Raw genomic sequence first — 16930 nt, forward strand, 5'->3', positions numbered from 1 at the left:
TTTCTTTTCACCTTTTCATCTGTCCTACTGAGCTGCTTCAGCTTTTAGCTGCCTTGCAGACCCTTTTTTCCTTATTTTCATTTGCTTTCTCAGGTGCTGGTTCATCTGCTTATGAAGTAGTTATTTTCTCTTCGTAATGTTCATTTGCTGCCTTGATTCCCTCCTGCTTTATCTTTGATTAATTTCTTGCAGTCCTGGAAATAGAGGAAATGATGGGAGGAAGCTGTCACAGGAACTGTTATGAAATGGTGTGGAATGTAAATGACAGTATAAGGTTACCTACTGTGGGGTATGCCAAAGATTCTCACAGAACTGATTATTTTTCAGGGCTTGGGAGGGGATGAAATTGATGTGTGCAGGGAATCTTTGGATACTAAAGGTGTCAACTATATACACCCTGAAGAGGAGACCAGAATGACCTTTTTTAGGTAGGAAGGTCAGCTTTAATGTGATGAGGCAAAAAATGACCTTGGCAGTCCTATCCTAACTGGTTATCCAGGGTCCCAGGGAGCCCCTTAATGGGATGAAGGTTGTAGTTGAACCCCAGTTCTGCCCTGCGATGCCAGGTGCTGCCTGCTTGTTAAGAGTCACCCAGCAGGAGAGAACGTGATCATAATAACGCTTTGTTTCCTCGAGGCAGTGAGCAATGACCCCATGTTCCTGCTAGGTGAAGGAAAATGTTTTGTACATGGGAGTTCTTCCTCTCTACAAGTGGCTTGTGCTCCTCCTGCTTCCTGGTGTCAACTTTTGGCACTTTATGAGCTGTCCTGAGAATCTGTTCATGTTCTTGAATGTACGAAAGTAATCCCCATCACATTACAGCTTCCCCTCCCTGTGCCTTTCTCAGTCTCTTGTCCTATCTATCTCCTCTTCCTTGCTCTCCACCCCTTCTGCCCTGCTATGTTGGAGTGTATAGACTCTATGTTGACTGTGTACCACAAGAAAAGAGAGTGAGGGAGGAAAAAAGAGGTGGTGATTCAGCTGTGCCTGTAATTGATTAGTTAATTGTTGTGTTATGGTAGGTAGTAAATTAATTGGTGGTGTCCAACGCAGAAATTGAGCAAAAAGCATGAAACTGCTTAATGACTCTGCTCACAAAACACACCTCTAGTTTTTGGGGAGTCAGGTATGTATGCCACTGCTCCATGGCTGACATCTCTTCAACTATAGAAATGTTAATTCTCTCTGAATAGAAAACCGATAGTTATGGCTTGGACCCAAGCCTCACCCTTAACTCCCTCAAAGTTGTTTCTTTCCTCCCCTCAATTCTTACACAAAATCTTTCTTAATTGTGGAAACAGACTGAGATTGGTATCAGTGCAAATCCTTAGGTGTAAGCTCTGTCCTGATGTTTTTGCATGAATGCAAGGTATTGAATGTCTTCAGGGGTGCTTTTTGTGGTGGTTATTTTAGACAGAGAAGTCTAGACAGTTCTTAGGATCTATTGCACATCTCTACACCTGCCAAAATTTGGGAGTGAGTTTTGTTCAAATTACTCAAATTACTGCCGTTCATCAGAAAGGTTTTCCCAACACAACATAACACTAACTGAATTAGTCTGTCTCTCTCACTCTCCCTCCCCCCAAAAAGTCTCTGCTACTAGTGTTCTAAAACTTGAATAAAATTCTGCAATTGCTATTTTTATTTCTACCTTTCCTCATTCTCTAGCAATTACATAAATAGAAAGGACATTCTTTTGTGCATATTCTTTGTTGTGCGTGCAAGAAATAATGTAAAGATTTCACGCATATGATTGAGACAAATGCTTTTTAAACACACTTTGAGCCTAAAATTAATAGATGAGGTTTGAGAAAGGCTCTTCAGTGGATAAAGAAGATAAATATAGATACCTTTTTTCAATGTCAGTCTTGTATTTTTTCAGAAATACAGAAAAGTGCTTTCTTGCTTGAACGTGCTAATACTGCACTGTTGAAAATGAAAAAGTATTTTTCTAAGTAATGTAAGAAATTGTCTAAGTAACGTCGACTTGTTTTTTATAGTTTTTAGTTCATCTAAGTTCTTCAGGAATATCCAGACATTGCAATTGGCAATACCAAGTCTCCATAAAGCTCTGAAGTTCGTGGAGAAAATACATGGGAAGAATATAGATGTTTGGAAGAAGGGAAAAATGAGCAATTAATTTAGACTACTAGCAACATTTGAATGCTGATTTTAAAACTTTGCTTAAATATTATTAAAATTTATCAAATTGAGTTAGCAGTCCTTTTTTTTTTCTCCCTTCTCTCTTGGAAGTGTGTTTTGCACATGATCTTTTTGATTTGCATATGATTAAACTTTCATTCACATAATGGAAAATTAACTATAGGCTATAAAATGTGTTGCAATCTCAATTGAAATGTCTAATATTTCCCCCTAGGTTTCTTAATAAAAATAATAACGATGTTCCTAATGTTGGTAAGCTCATCTTAAACTATCTACCAATACATGAGTTTATGGGTCTGTCTTCACTTCCTGCTTTGCATAATTTTGTTCTTTTAATCTTAAATACATATCTAGTTGAGCAGCTGTGCCACTGTTGGCTATTTTGAGTCAACATTTATGCAGTTTTTAAATATTTTTTAAAATGTAGTCCTACACTGAGAATCTAAAAGTACAATTTTTAAGGGCTCTTGATAATTTTTGTTTTTTAAGTAGTCCTTCAAGTTTAAGTAGACCTTCAAGAATGGGCAAGCATGAGTTTAAAAAAAGCACAGGCAAAGTGAAAGCCACGGTTTTATTTTTTTGGGGAGGATATATACAATTGAGTTTCTGTGGTTTAGCATAAAATGAAGTTCTAGAAAGAAACAAAAAACAAGCTGCATGAAAAAACTTAAAAAATAAAACCTTAACTGCATGCTGAATAAAGTGTTTTATTTTAGGTGTTTGTGTAGTTTGTAATGGAAACTATGGGCTTACAAGAGCAAATTATGGGAAACAGTGATCTGTGAGGCAGCAATAAAAATTGGGAATGCCAAGTATGTGCACTGTATGTCAGCCTTGGTTGTGAATTCGTTTGAAAAAATAAATTGTTAAACAATGAAGGCCAGTTATTTTTTTTATTATTTTCCCTGGGAAAAGAGTTTGTGTAGTCTAAGGGGGAATTTGTTGCCTGTGGGAAAGAGAACAGTGGGCTCAATTTCCAAAATGTATGTGGCTTTGCCAAGACATATGGGAAGAAACAAGAGTGTACCCTGAACAACTGTAGCCCTGGGAGTCTCTGCTAGTCTTTGCACGCGGGTTTTCCCATTCATAATTACACTTAAAAATCAAGCTGTGTGCTCTGGTAGCTCTGCACGGGGAGGAGTTGAGCTTGTTCAGTCAGATGTTGGTTTACTCTAATAACTAAGCTTGCCTGAGCTGTGTAAAGGGGTGTCTGTCCTCATTAACTTGGAAAGGCAAGTGGTGTGTGTTTAGTGTGCCTTTGGGAGCCCATCCTCTGCACATCTGCTGTCAGCAGGCACTGCGAGGAAGCAGCGGCTGCTCCTGCTGCTGTTGGGATGTGAATATGTTTCATGTGACTCCTCAAACCCCCTTTGTGATTTGTGTCAAGTGTTTTCTTGGTGGTAGAGTGCGCTGGGACTGCTTGTTTTCCAGGCTGCTGCTGCAGTTCCAGGAGTGGAACTGAGTGCTGGTCTTTTGGCTCTCATTTCTCTGTGGTTCAGGATGCTGTTTGTGTTTCTCATCTGCTGCGTTCGATATCCTGTCCATCTCAATGGTTTCCTTTTGAACCAGCATTGTGCATAAACATCCTTTATTCAAGTTCAACCTCTTTTTAAAAACGAATGGTGAAACAATGTAGGTGTTGTGGATGATACAAAGAAGATGTCAAATGTGTTACCTGAATTTTTGCTCATGTCAACCCTTTTCAATGAGTGTGGTCTGTGAAACAGATCTAATTGGGTCTATTCCTTTTGCTCTAGCCAAAATATTGAAGGGGAACAGAGCTACAAGAGCTCTGAAACATTTTAAAAGTAATACATGCATCCAAATTTCATCCCTAGATTATTGCTGCTCACAGACTCTTTAACAACAGAGGAAATAAGGAGAATACGTAAGAAAATAGGATTAACACATGAAGCTTAGAGTAAAATAAGATGAAAACCAGAAACACTTTCTGTAATCATTTGGGAAAACCTACTGTAAGAGAACAGGATCATAGAGTCACAGTTTAAAGTAAGGATTTGGGTGATACTGCTGGGACAAAATAGTCCAAACTGTTTTAAAAATACTTCTAGATAGAAAAATGAATAGATATCTTCCTGCTGTATGTTGATCCTTAGAAAGGGGAAGCAATGGCTGCTTCAGGAAGCTGCAGGCTCTTATAAATCAAGGTAATAATGAGACTTAAGCCAAACATCCTTTTGATTGCTTTGCCTTTATGTTTTATTTTTTTTTTTGTTCATTTTCCTTCTCATCATTTAGGCTTTTGTTTCTTTGCTTGTTTAACAGGCTTTGGGCAAGATCTTTGTTGTTGCATTGGATGATATTTTTTTTTTTTTTTTTTTTGAGGGATGTTATTTTACTGTTGTCACTATGGATGCCCCTCAGGGTTTGGGTCACCCTGATGTGTATGTCCCTTGGTCACTTTGCCTGTGGAGACAGCAAAGACATGGTTTTACTGGCTCAGCTTGATCCACAAGGAGCAGGCAGGTTGTGCATTGACTTGAGTGACCCAAAGATCCCTATAACTTACATGCTCTGTTTCTGTGCTCCCATGGTACAACCTCAGTCACACTGCAAGTTTCCTTCATAATTTTGCATTGTATATTATATGAAGGTAAAATTTCTGCCTTTTGCAATGTCTTTTTTTTTTTTCCCTTTCTCTTTTTTGGGGGTTTGTTTGTATCTGATGTTCCCTTGTCTCTCTTTTGTGTTTTGGTAGGCCTGGATGATTGCCTGCAGCAGTATGTCCATAAATTTGAACGGGAGAAGATAAATGGTGAACAGCTGTTACAGATTTCTCACCAGGACCTCGAAGACTTGGGTATCTCACGGATTGGACACCAGGAACTAGTTCTAGAGGCTGTGGATCTCCTGTGTGCACTGGTTAGTTAATTTGTGAACAGATAGGCAAAGAATTTCTTAAAGGGCTTTTTTGGGTGAATAACCAAAGCAAGATTGATAAAACTGGAATGCCTTTGTCTCTTTGTCTTTGGTTTCTGTTACACATGATGATAAAACAAAAAAGTAAGAATTTGTTTAATTCTTGCAAATATTCTATTAATGGCTCTCTAGCTTTTTCTTGATAAGAGGCAACTTCAATTCATTTGGTTGCACTTCCAAAGGAAGAAGTTGTCTGGGTGGCATTGTTAGATCTTGTGGCTCCTGTTAGTGAGAAGTTTGTCTCAGAAAACAGAAGGCACACTGTTGAAATGACAGGTGCTAGAAGTTCTTCACATCAGTTGAAACGGGTTTAGGGTAATTCTGTAGCAAACCTAGCAAGTGGAGAAAAACTAATTCTTCAGATGAGGGGTGTTTAGCCACCTCAGTTACAGTCTAGCTGAACTCTCCATTGGATTCAGAGCTTAAGCTGTTCCTTTGTCCTGCTCCTGATATGTAACTGCAGATACTTTGAAAAAAAAAAATACTCTGAAAAGAAGAAATATATTTTGGATTGTTTTACTCCAGCAGAGGCTTTATTTAAAAGCCATAGTTTGGTCACAGTCTTGAAGGCCTGTTAGATGTAGTGCAGTATAATGGGCACCAGAGGTGTATAGAATTACATCAGGGAGGAGGGTGGGAAAGCCTGCCTGATGATTCCTTGGCCAGCACTGGCCTGTCTTCTCTACATTAGGCAAGGCTTGCAGCAGCGAGTGTATGCTTCTTAAAATGGAGTCTTTATTGCCTGCATGGTATGTCCTTCATTTGCTTCAGAGAGGTGCTGCAGGGTATTCCTACTCCACAATTTTTGGAGCAAATTGTACTGAAATAAACATATTTAATGAAATCTCTTTAAACAATCTAAAATGTTTCTCAAAGAATTACTCTTATACTTGAAAGACATTTTATTTCCTTTAGGGATTTGATTTACCAAAAATTTTTAACATTAACTTGAAAACCAAATAGAAGAATGTAAGTAGACTGAGAAGCAGTTCATGCTGAGTGAAGGAGCTTGTTGGGCAAGTGCAGGGGACTGGTGAGTTAGTTAATGTAGTATATTGTGTATATGGTCCTGACTGAAGTAATCTATGTGGCAATCCCCAAAGGCACTTTTTTATTCTCTTAAAAATATTAGAATAAAGTGAACAAAGCTGGACAATTGCCAGAATGTAAAGCTGTCTTTTATCTCCTACAATTTCCTTCTCATTTCCTTTGCAGACAAAAGTTTTGACCTCAGACCCATTTCTGGAAATCCTTTGTGAAATGCAGGTCAAGTTAATGCATTAGACAGATACTGCATATTACAGCTGAAATGTGCTTGTTCCCTTTTTAAGAAGTGAAGGAAGAATTCCTGTGTTTTCAGTATGCCCTTTGCCACCTTCTTGATACCTGTTCCCTTGAGTTTTTGAAACTGCATAGAATCACCACTGATTTTGTTTCCAAGCAGGTACTAAATGCTAGTGACAGCTAATTATTTTTTTGTTGTTTCTTCTTTTTGTGCAAGAGAGAGGTTTCCTGATTCCACCTGCATTAGTTCTTTGAAAGTGGGACCATTTAGTGGTTGTTTTGTTGCTGACACTTCTCCAACTTTTGGGGCCTTTTATGCAAAGGAACTATATTTTTTTTTCTTTTTTGTTCCCCTTTTTTGAGCTCACTGCCACACCCACTAAGCTGTCAGTACATACTGTGGAAATGTGTCATTGGCTGAGCCAGCCTGATGTCTCTCTTTGAAAGGTTGTCATTCTTGGCGGAGAAAGGCTGAAGAGGGGATTTTGGTGGTTTCCCAGTCCTGGACTTCCCAAGAATTTCCCTTTTTATCTAGTTTTGCCTTGGCAGTTTCCCAGCTGAGTTTCCTTCAGATCAGTGCTTTGGTTCCCTCACACCACAGGAACAATGTGGTTCTAGAGACAATGAGGAAGCTCTCTTTGGAACATCTTTCTCCTGCAGTATATCTTTTGAAGAATTCATCATACAGACCTTTGTTCTGGCCTCAGATCAGCCACTTAATATATTGAGTGTGAACATAGCCCTTGCCTTGAGAAAGGACACCAAATGCACCTGATTGTTCAATTTAGTTTTTCCAGGGGTTAAGTACTATTTGGCAGCAACGAACTAAAAATATGTCTGGAAGTTTTTGGTGTGAAAAATAAATTAATGCATCTTTCTCTGCTCGTTTGGTGATGAAGCAGTCCTCATGTCCTCAGAGCAGAGGCAGCCTATGCAGCATCTTGAAGAGTCAAGCAGGAGAGCGTAGACTGGGATGAGCACATTTCTGTTGCTCTTGAGCTGGTCTGTCAGAGTTTGCTGAACAGGTGTTCAGGACTTATTTGAGGAATTTAGAGGATATATCAAAGGACCTGAATTCCCCCTGAAGGTGGGAAGAAAGTCATCCACTTGAGTATTTCAGCTTTTTGTTGACAGTACTGCTTGTTGTGGGGAGGGAGGAAGGGGTGGAAGAAAGATTGTTTCTTTGTTGATGATGTTATTTGAGGGGGGGGGGGGAAACAGACATACTTAACTTTGCTTTTCAAACCACAAAAGTAGGGACAAAAAACAAGCTTTTGAGGGCTTAATGAATATCAAACAATGCAAGCAAGAAACTATGCAAATATTTTCACTTTCAAAGTGTTCTTTGGATATGATTTCTGAATCTTTGCCCACACTGTATGATGGGAGACTTCGGAAAAAAAAAAGCAGTGGATTTTTCTTGAGGTTTAGAATAAAGAGATACTAATTATATACAATTAAAAAAACCACCCCACACCCTGAAAAAAAATCCATAAACAAAAAAGGACATAGTTGTGCATTTGATAATTTTTCTGGTGGTAATATTCTGCCAGCATATTTACAGTGTAACAAAATATAGCATCATAACATGAAAAAAACAATGCATACGTGAAGACTTACCCTTTAGGTCCTAATCGTTGTCAAAAGATATCTGTACACTACTATGTAAGATTTTAGTTTTTTTAGTGGCTTCAAATTTTGTGTTGTTTATTAGGAAATTTGCTATTCCAGAGGTATTTTTAGAATATAGTTTTGTTACAAGGAAAAGAGCAAGAATGGGTGACTGTGACAGTACCTTGTGTTAATTCAAATGTTTGTATAGGCCTGCAGTGAGTTGGACCAGCATTTGTGCAAGCATTTGAACTGGTTTTATTTGTTTTTTTTTCTCCAGAGCAGATTTTCAGTTCAATTAGCCAGGATGTCCAAGTCATCACATTGCAGCATGTGAACATGGCTGTGAAAGAGGAGTGTCCCTGTCCCTGAGCAGTAGCAGAGCTCTTCAGCAGCCCAATTCAGCTCTGACACAATTGCTCTGCTCTTTTGACTTGAGCTAGCTATGGTTGTTAAATTTTTTGTTTGTTTGTTTTTTGTTATGTTGGCTGCCTGACCTTGAGCCATTATTTGGTCAGATTACTTTTCTCGTTAATTGTGATGGAGTTTAGCAGGAGCGAGCTCATGTGCTTTCTCCTGCACGTGTGGGTGCTGCCTCTCCTCCAGCCCTCCATGTGGCTTCCCAGGTTAATGAGTAATAGCCTGGGAATGTTTGACATAGGGTGCTCTTGACCGCTGGCTTCAGCCTGTGTTTAGATTAAAACAACTTTGATGTTTAAAATTGGGAGCGATAGTAAAATGTAACCTTTTCTTTGGTTCATGAGCAACATCTAAAACCTTTTGATTGCTCAAATAATGACTTGTTAACTCTTGTAGCCTTAGTCCTGTGGAAATATTTCCAGAAAAGCCTGCTAAGCTTTGCACTTTAGCTGTGTGTCACTGTGAAGGTTGTTTGGTGTGCTGCCACAATATCAGCATTCCTATCTGTCCTGAACTGGGGCTACAGTTCTATGACAAGTTAAATTAATCCAAGTGAGCTGCTGTCTCCACCCCCTCCTGTCCTCTGATTAGTGACCCTTTGTGCTTGTACTCACCTGACCCTGAAGTGAGCTACTTCAGGGAGCTAAACCAAGAGGATTAGATTCATTTGTATTGTTTAGGTCCCCAGGCCAACCTTCCCAACAGAGTGGACGTTGCAACTGAAGGAGGTAGAATAGTTGTTGATGTGACAGCTGGTGAAGAGAGTTTCAGCTTAGATAGAAGCATTGCTATATTGGGTGAAGGGGCAAAATGCTTTCTGTGTAATAGAGCAGACAGTAAGGGGACTGGTGGAGCAGAGGGGACTTGGATTTGGATGACTCCTATTTCTGGGGTAGTTCATCCACTCAGGGTAATCCACAGTTGTCCAATTTGGTGTCCTGGTACTCAAGAGCTGCATACCCTGTGTTGTGCTGGATAGGTGTGGTGCTTGGTCAGGACCTTTCCTGGAGCATAAACTGCTGGTTTAGTAGTGGAGGTGCACTCTGTGGAGCCTGTAGGAGAGCTTAGAGCAGTGACTTAGAGCTTGTCTGTGATGCGCTCTTGATGCGCTCTCTCTTGGGGACACCAGTTGTGGTTATGAGCTGGAGCCCCTGAATCCCTAGAGGCAGCACCTGTATTGAAGTCACCCTGAAAACTGAGAACTACGTGACAGAATTATTTAAAAACTACCTGAACTGGAAGAGTCACACCAGACTCACCCATGGTATAAATAAGGTGAAAGAGGTATGATAAGGGGTATGTGAATGTTTCAAGGTCAAGCCCAAAATCTTACCTGATATATCAACACGTGTCCTTCTAAATGCTGGTGCCACCTCTAATCTTAAGTACTCACAGGTGGTTGGCAGAGCTTCTGCATCTGAATCACAGAAAGAAAGATCTGGAGATACTTAATTACTTGAAAACTCTCACGTTCTGACCAGAGTGATGAAGTGGTTATACCTCTCCACAGGAAAAAATATTTTCTATATTCTGTCCCTCTTTGAAAGCAGGGGATCAGTGTCCTCTAGCTCCCCTCTTTAAGGGGAGGATTTCTGATATGTGGCTACTTTTTTGTGGTCATTCCTTTAAAAATAGACCAACAAAACTAACTGTGAGAAATACATCCAAATCATGCTCTTGAGATAGTGATTTTGGGTTTTTTTTTTGTGTGTGGTTTTTTGTTGTTTTTCTTAAAATTAAAAGGTGGTAAGTTCACACATCACAGTGTGCAAGTACTTTAAAGTTGTTTAGTAATCCAGACCTTTCCCTTTCTGGGATCCTGGAAAATATAAGGATATCCTTTGCTGTTGCAACAGTGGCATTTTTTAAAACTGGACGTATCCTTTCAACCTCTACTCCTGGCTGCACTTTTAGGGTATTTCCTTGCCAAGAGCCTTGAGGTGGAGGAGGGAGGCACTTGTGTAACTTAAACCCACTGGGATCTTATCCATAGGAGGTAATAGTATTTTAAAGGTAGCTGTGTAGCTGAAACCTCTCCATACACTGAAGACCTGTGTTTCTTCAGGTCAAGGATTCTTACATTTTGTAAATGACTTAATCTGAAATATTCCAGCCTGTTTTACAGATGCTTCACCCTGGAGGAATGGAGCTACAAGCCAGCACTGTGCCCTAGCAGCATCCTGGTCTGCATTAATGGGAGTGGGAGGGAGGTGTTTAGGACCCTTAGTGTAAATATGTCCCCTAAGTACAGCAAAGGTACAGGGAGACCAGAGCAAGCTCAGTGAAGGGCTCTCAGCTTGGTCAGGGCTGGAGTACTTGCCCTTGAGGAGTGGCTGAGGGACTGGGACTTCTTCAGCCTGGGAAAGAGACGGCTCCAGGGAGGCCCAACAGCAGATCCCCAGCACCCACCATGGTGGGGAGCAGCTGTCAGGATGAGAGTTGGGCTGTGACTGGCAGAACTTGAAACAAGAGGTTCAGGCTGGATATAAGGAAACATTTTCTTACTCTGAGGACAGTCAGACCAGGTGGATCATGCTGTCCAGAGAGATTGTGCACTCTGTCCTTGGAGTTTTTCAAGATCTGACAAAATAAAATTCTGAATAAGTTGGTCTGAGTTTACAGCTGAGCCTGTTCTGAGCAGGAGGTTGGTCTGAGACCTCTGAAGCTTCCCTTCAGCTTGAATGGTGATCCTGAGTGGAGGAATTAGGAACTCCTGGAAACTAGGAATCAAATGGAATTAAAATTTGCCTTAGTTGGTTTAGGTTTTCGAGTAGGAAGGTAGAAAGAGTATAGAGTATATCAGACTGAACTATGGAACCTGGAGGTTACTTGCAGGAATCTGTAACAGCAAAAGAGTAGTAAAGGACAGGACTCTCTTGTATTTTTGTGTGTTTGTTTTGTTTTGGTGGGAGTGATTTTTTTCTTGTTTTGGGGTTTGGTTTTTTTTCCTCAAAAAAAGTATGAATTTGAATTTATAAAGCTGAAGTTATAGACAAGACTTTTCTTATTTTTAGGCTTTGTAAATGAATGAAAAATATGATGTCTAAAAACGAGTTTAATCACCATGTATGATGTGTTGTGATGTACCACTGTCCTCAAACTTGCAAATAATTGCACTGTTGTAGCCAAGGAGAACGGTTACTGAAAACTGGTGACCCAAATATTTACTCAAACTTTTGATTGCAAAATTGCATTTGCTTCCTGTTGATGTTTTCATCTCTTACCAGATTTAACTTCTCTTTAGTTGTGAATGAAATGTTACTTCAGTGTTTATTTACCACAGGATAGAATATGTTCTAAGAAAAACAAAATGCTTGCTCTTCTTTAACACAAACAACACAATCCAGTTATTTACAAGTAAATTGTATCTATTAGGACATTAGGACCTTATTCTGATTGAAAAGTGTCCTTAAATCTCATTAATGACAGAAACTGAGGTTTGGCACCCAAAAAAGTATTCTTTACTGGCTATAGAGTAGAACAAATACTTGAAGGCATTTTTGCCAAAAACCATGAGAAAGTTGTGCAAATCGTCAAGACTTTTCATCCCATGTGAGCTTTTAACTTGTTTTATAATAAATAGGAGAACTCAACAAGGATATTTATCAAGCCTAATAATGTTCCTTGCAGAACTATGGCCTTGAAACAGACAATATGAAGAATCTGGTTCTCAAGCTGCGAGGGTCATCCAACAATCTGCAAAACTACATCAGCAGCCGTAGGAAAAGTTCAAATTATGATGGAAATACCTCTCGCAAGCCCCCCAATGAATTCCTTACTTCTGTTGTAGAGCTTATTGGTGCTGCTAAAGCCTTGCTTGCCTGGTTGGACAGGTAAGAATAAAATGGTTATATTTTAATTTGCTGCTCAAATGAATTGCTTCTCTTTGTGGGGCCTTTACTAGATGCTTGGGTGAAAAGATCTTGATGTCACTAACTCCTTTTTTTGGTGTTGCTAGAAGACCTCTAGTGGAAAAATTTAACCTAGGGTATCTGTTCTTGCACTTCTGCTCTTGCTAAAACCAATAAAACTGTTAATATTTCACTTGAACCGGTATTTATTAAAGTATGGGTGTTCCCTTTTAGATCAGTTTCTCATACAAACTGTATTCCCAGCTTCTAAATTACTTGTCATTGGCAGGTCCCTTCCTGAAAGATTTTTTTAATGTTCTGCTGAAATCATGACATTAGCTGTGTGATTTGAAAACTGAGCAGTGGGAGAGATTATCATTCTGCTGTTTCATTTGCTCTTTTTTTTGTCTTATTGAATTGTTTTTGTGTCTGGAAAGATCCAGAGTTATTTTGTTACAGCTGCAGCAGGTCAGGTGCTGGCACGGGTGCAGTCCATGATAACAGATGAACAAAAATTCTCAAAGCCCTTGCTGTCTTTCCTGAGAAGGAAAGTTAGGAGAATAACTGCACAGGGACCAGCATCAAGGAGCACTTTTATCCCTTATCCTGCTCTCAAGCAAGCAGTTGATCTGTGTCCAGGCAGTGATGCTAACATTTTGTGCCTCTCACCCGGTCCTCTCCTCTCGGTTGCTGGCAGCTCACCCTAAATTTTTTTCTGTAACTCAGTCATCAAAATTGCTGGCTTGTCCTTTTCCAAGCCTGTTATGCTCATTTCTCAACCCCTCTCCTAGCCTTTACAGCTGTTTGAAAGGTCAGAGGTAGGTCTCTACAGGCCCTAAAGGTGACCTGTAATGATTCTTCTCTAAGTCTCACTGTACCTCTGTGTGTAAAATGTGAAAATCTATTTTTCTTCTTTTAGAGAATTGTTTTTTCCTTCTCCAATCAGGAAGTTGGAGATCTACTCACTGGTAAACCCAAGGACAGGGCTAGAAAATTCGCACTTGTGGTGCAAGAGTGGAGCAGGACTCTGCAGTCAGGAATATTTACATTGTAAAACTGTCCTCACACCTATGTCAATGTCAGAGTTGCAGCACTTACTCTCATATGCTCTTCCTTACTGGTAAGGTAGGATGGGAGAAGGCTGGTCCCTCCAATCTAAGGGGAATTTTCTCTCGTTGTAGGACCCCATTTACAGGTATTGCTGACTTTTCATCAATGAAGAACAGAATCATTCAGCTCTGCTTGGACCTCACTACTACTGTTCAGAAGGTCAGCTGATTTCTTTTCCTCTCTGCTTTCCAAAAGGGAAGGAAAGGGGGTGTTTGGGGAAGTAATGTGTTTGCTTTGTGCTGAGTGCTAATGAAAGGCAGTTCTGGGAATGAGAGCTTACTTTTAACTTTGAACACCCATGAAAGTGAGTTTCAGTTGCCTGTGTTTCTGAGTTGTGGGGTTTTTCTGTTGTTCCCCTTGCCCTTCAATTTAATTACCAATTTTGGTATTGCTGTCTGTATCTTAAGTGACAGCAGCTTAAAGTCTACTCTTATTTTCTTGAGCTTTACTGGAAAGAGGGTTAGTCTTTGAAATAGTTGATCTGCATTTGAAGATTTTCACATTCCAAGCAGCATGTTGAAAAACAGTTATCAGTCCTAACTCTAAACAAAAATATGGCTCCATGGGTTTTTATACCTATGTTTGCAGACTCCATAAATCTTGTCCCATGCAGGATGTTTTAGCCATCAAATGGGAAATGCACGTAATGGAAGGAGCTGCCACCTTTATAATACAGATCCCACTAGCCAGGCTGCATCTGCCACTACTGCAAGACCAGAATATTTTTCGAAACTTTAGTTTACCACAGCTGTATGATGAGTGCTTGTACACATAATAGCTAAAAGGACAAGTGTGTTAATCTTGGCAGTTGACATAATTTTGCTCTCTGAATAATGCTGCCTGGTTTTGAGCCTGTTCTGAGAGCATGGCACTGCTGTGGCTGTGAAGCACTGTGTGCACACCTCAGTGACTTGGCCATAACCATTATTCTGTGCCCATATAATTGAGCTCTGTGGAGGACCATGCCCTGTGACATGGGTGATTCTGTCCCCATGCTGAAGGGATGATGTCAAAGGACAGAAACATCCTGAGCTGTCAAGCTGTGATGCCACCTAATTGTGTCAGTTGTGTCATTGTGAAGGGCTGGTGTCTGGGTACCCCAGGGTTCACATGTCTGCTGCTCAATGCCCTTCTTGCTGGGGAGCTCCGTGTGCAATCACACCAAGTTCAGTGATTTACAGCTACAGATGTGCAGACTCTGCAGTGGAACAGAACATGTTTCTAGCAGCAGCTGGTGTTCACCCAAGAGTGCTACAGGAACTGAGATAGGAGATTGCTGAATGTATTAATAAAACTGCTAAAAATGGTGTCTAATCTTTCTGTTAGATCAGCCTTTGATGGCAGGGGAATGGAAGTTGTGAATACTACCCTGTAAAAAAAATGTCAGACTACTTCTCTGCCAGTTTGATATGAGCTATAATAAAAGATGGTTTTGGTGCTTAGAGAAGAGCATTAATGGGGGAAGAACCAACCAACAACACGTTTTTTACCCTGGGACAGGGCACATATGCTAGAATAGTCTGAAGGTGTTCGCTGACGTGTAAAAGACATGCAGTAAAAATATTTAGGAGGGTTTTTAGACTTCAAAAGTATTTCTTATTAAGGGATAGGCTGTAGAAACAAGTGGTTGGTTCTAATGGTGAAGAAGAGGCCAGAGTGGCTCTCATGGAGCCAATACTGCTCTGCATAATCATAACTGATGCATAAAAGCATATCACAATAAAGCAAGGCAAGAATGCAATAAGATTCTAGTTTACCTTTGATGATAGCTATATAGATTCAAGGTCAGGATTTTACTCCACTTAAAGTTCCATGTCAAACTTTAGGGCTGAAATAATAAGCAGTATAAGCAGAACAGAGTGAGAGCAGAAGGACTTTGCAATATTGAGCATTTTGGCTGCATGATGATAGATGGCATTTGCTATTGATTTGTTCAGATGTATTTAGCAGAGAAAAGCAGGGGAAAGTCCTCCAAAAACTTCTCCAACATGACTCCTTCTTAAGCTTATTAAAATGCTTGGGAGTTTTCTCCTCGTAGATATTGTAAACCTTGTTTTATTATTTATGTGCTGTTTTAACTTTTTGTCTGAGAATATAATACCATTCTTCAGCTCAGCACTTCTTGCAGAAAACAGCGATGACTTCTGTAGATTTTTACATGAGTTTGTTTCAGTTCAAAGACTTTTATACCTGGGCTGTGTAAATAATGCCTTGTGTGCAGTCCTCTGCCCTTCAGGAATGTCATTGATAGCATATTTAAAAAAAACCAACCAAACAAATCACTTTCCCTTCTATTTTTAACAGTATGCTTTACATCCATTTTGGTGCCTGGGGCAGAGGAGTACCTGAGCTGGGGTTTATCAGTGTAAGGCAAGCACATCTGCCTGGCCTTCTGAAAATCTGATTTAATTGTGCAGGGTTCTGCTCTTCTGGAAAAGTCAGCTGCTGTAATTGAATCCCACATTCTCTTAATTTTCAAGGTTTATTATTGCTTTCTACCAGGGCCAGAAAATAGTTGCTTAACAGTCCTTTTGAGCCCTACTGAGTGAAACTAATCTGACTAATCCCTGCAGCATGAATAACTCTCTTTCTATTTGAGGTTAAAATGGAAGTTTTGCAGAGTTTTCAGAGATGATTTGTTTCCATGTTTATTGGTTAATTTAGGGGTTTTGTTCTTGTTTTATTTTTAGGATTGCACTGTGGCTGACATGGAAGATAAAGTCCAGACTGTGGTAAGTTTATGTTTCTGTTGAAACTCAGCTGTTCGCATTCACATTCATTTTGTTTGCTTCTGGCTGTATTGACAACAGCTTTCAGTCCCAAATGCACAAGCATGTCATGCAAGTAAACATTATTATGACTTGTTTTGTGAATATTCCTTACTGTAGAGGAAATCTCTGAAATTGCAGCAGATGGATAGTGTGCGTTGGTAGCAAGTATTCCTTAAAGATTCATTACACAGCTATATTTCTGAGAGAATTTAACCTCAGATTTTCAAGGGAGGACTAGCACTGCAGAATGATCACAGGCCAAAGAAACCAGTTATGCCTGTGAAGTGCATTTAGCGCCTTCATAAGCAGATGCTCTTCCTTACTATCCTTCTTCATTTAAAAGAACTGTGCCCTGCCACAGAACTGAAGCTCTGGCTCTGTACTTGAGCTTGAGTTTCTAGGGCTGTATGAAGCAATCTTGTGACCAAATGCAGAGTGTAATGGAATGCTTTTTATATTTTGTAACAGTTAATCATCGCTTCCTGCTTTTGACATGAACCAGGCTGTGCTCTTTGATAAGGCCTTCCGGTAGCTCATAAATGCTTAGGAATTTAGTAGCACAATAACTAAAAATAATTTTGTTCATAAATAAAGAGACCATGTAAAAGGGAGTTTTCTGCATCTTTCTTTTTCCATTTGCGCACACCCACACTGGAAGTAGGTATTGTTGTTTGGAATTCCCTTGTTTGAGCAGTTCCTCGCATTCACACTTAGGCATTGTTTTGATTTATTTTATTGCTGCTCTATAAATCTGACGTAAAACGAAACAGAAGACGTTGA

At 39.8% G+C, this 16930-nt stretch overlaps 1 protein-coding gene across 3 annotated transcripts in view; it reads left to right on the plus strand.

Annotated features, from left to right (window-relative positions):
* Window positions 1-16930, plus strand: part of CNKSR3 (CNKSR family member 3) — a 54454-nt gene that overhangs the window by 22046 nt on the left and 15478 nt on the right. For all 3 annotated transcript variants that reach the window (XM_015621406.3, XM_033512741.1, XM_033512740.1), the window contains exons 2-5: window positions 4883-5046; window positions 12049-12251; window positions 13451-13538; window positions 16070-16111. In XM_015621406.3, coding sequence (XP_015476892.1) covers window positions 4883-5046; window positions 12049-12251; window positions 13451-13538; window positions 16070-16111 — 497 coding nt within the window. The remainder of the gene's footprint in view (window positions 1-4882; window positions 5047-12048; window positions 12252-13450; window positions 13539-16069; window positions 16112-16930) is intronic.

The sequence above is a fragment of the Parus major genome, chromosome 3 (assembly GCF_001522545.3).
Source record: "Parus major isolate Abel chromosome 3, Parus_major1.1, whole genome shotgun sequence".
NCBI lineage: Eukaryota > Metazoa > Chordata > Aves > Passeriformes > Paridae > Parus > Parus major.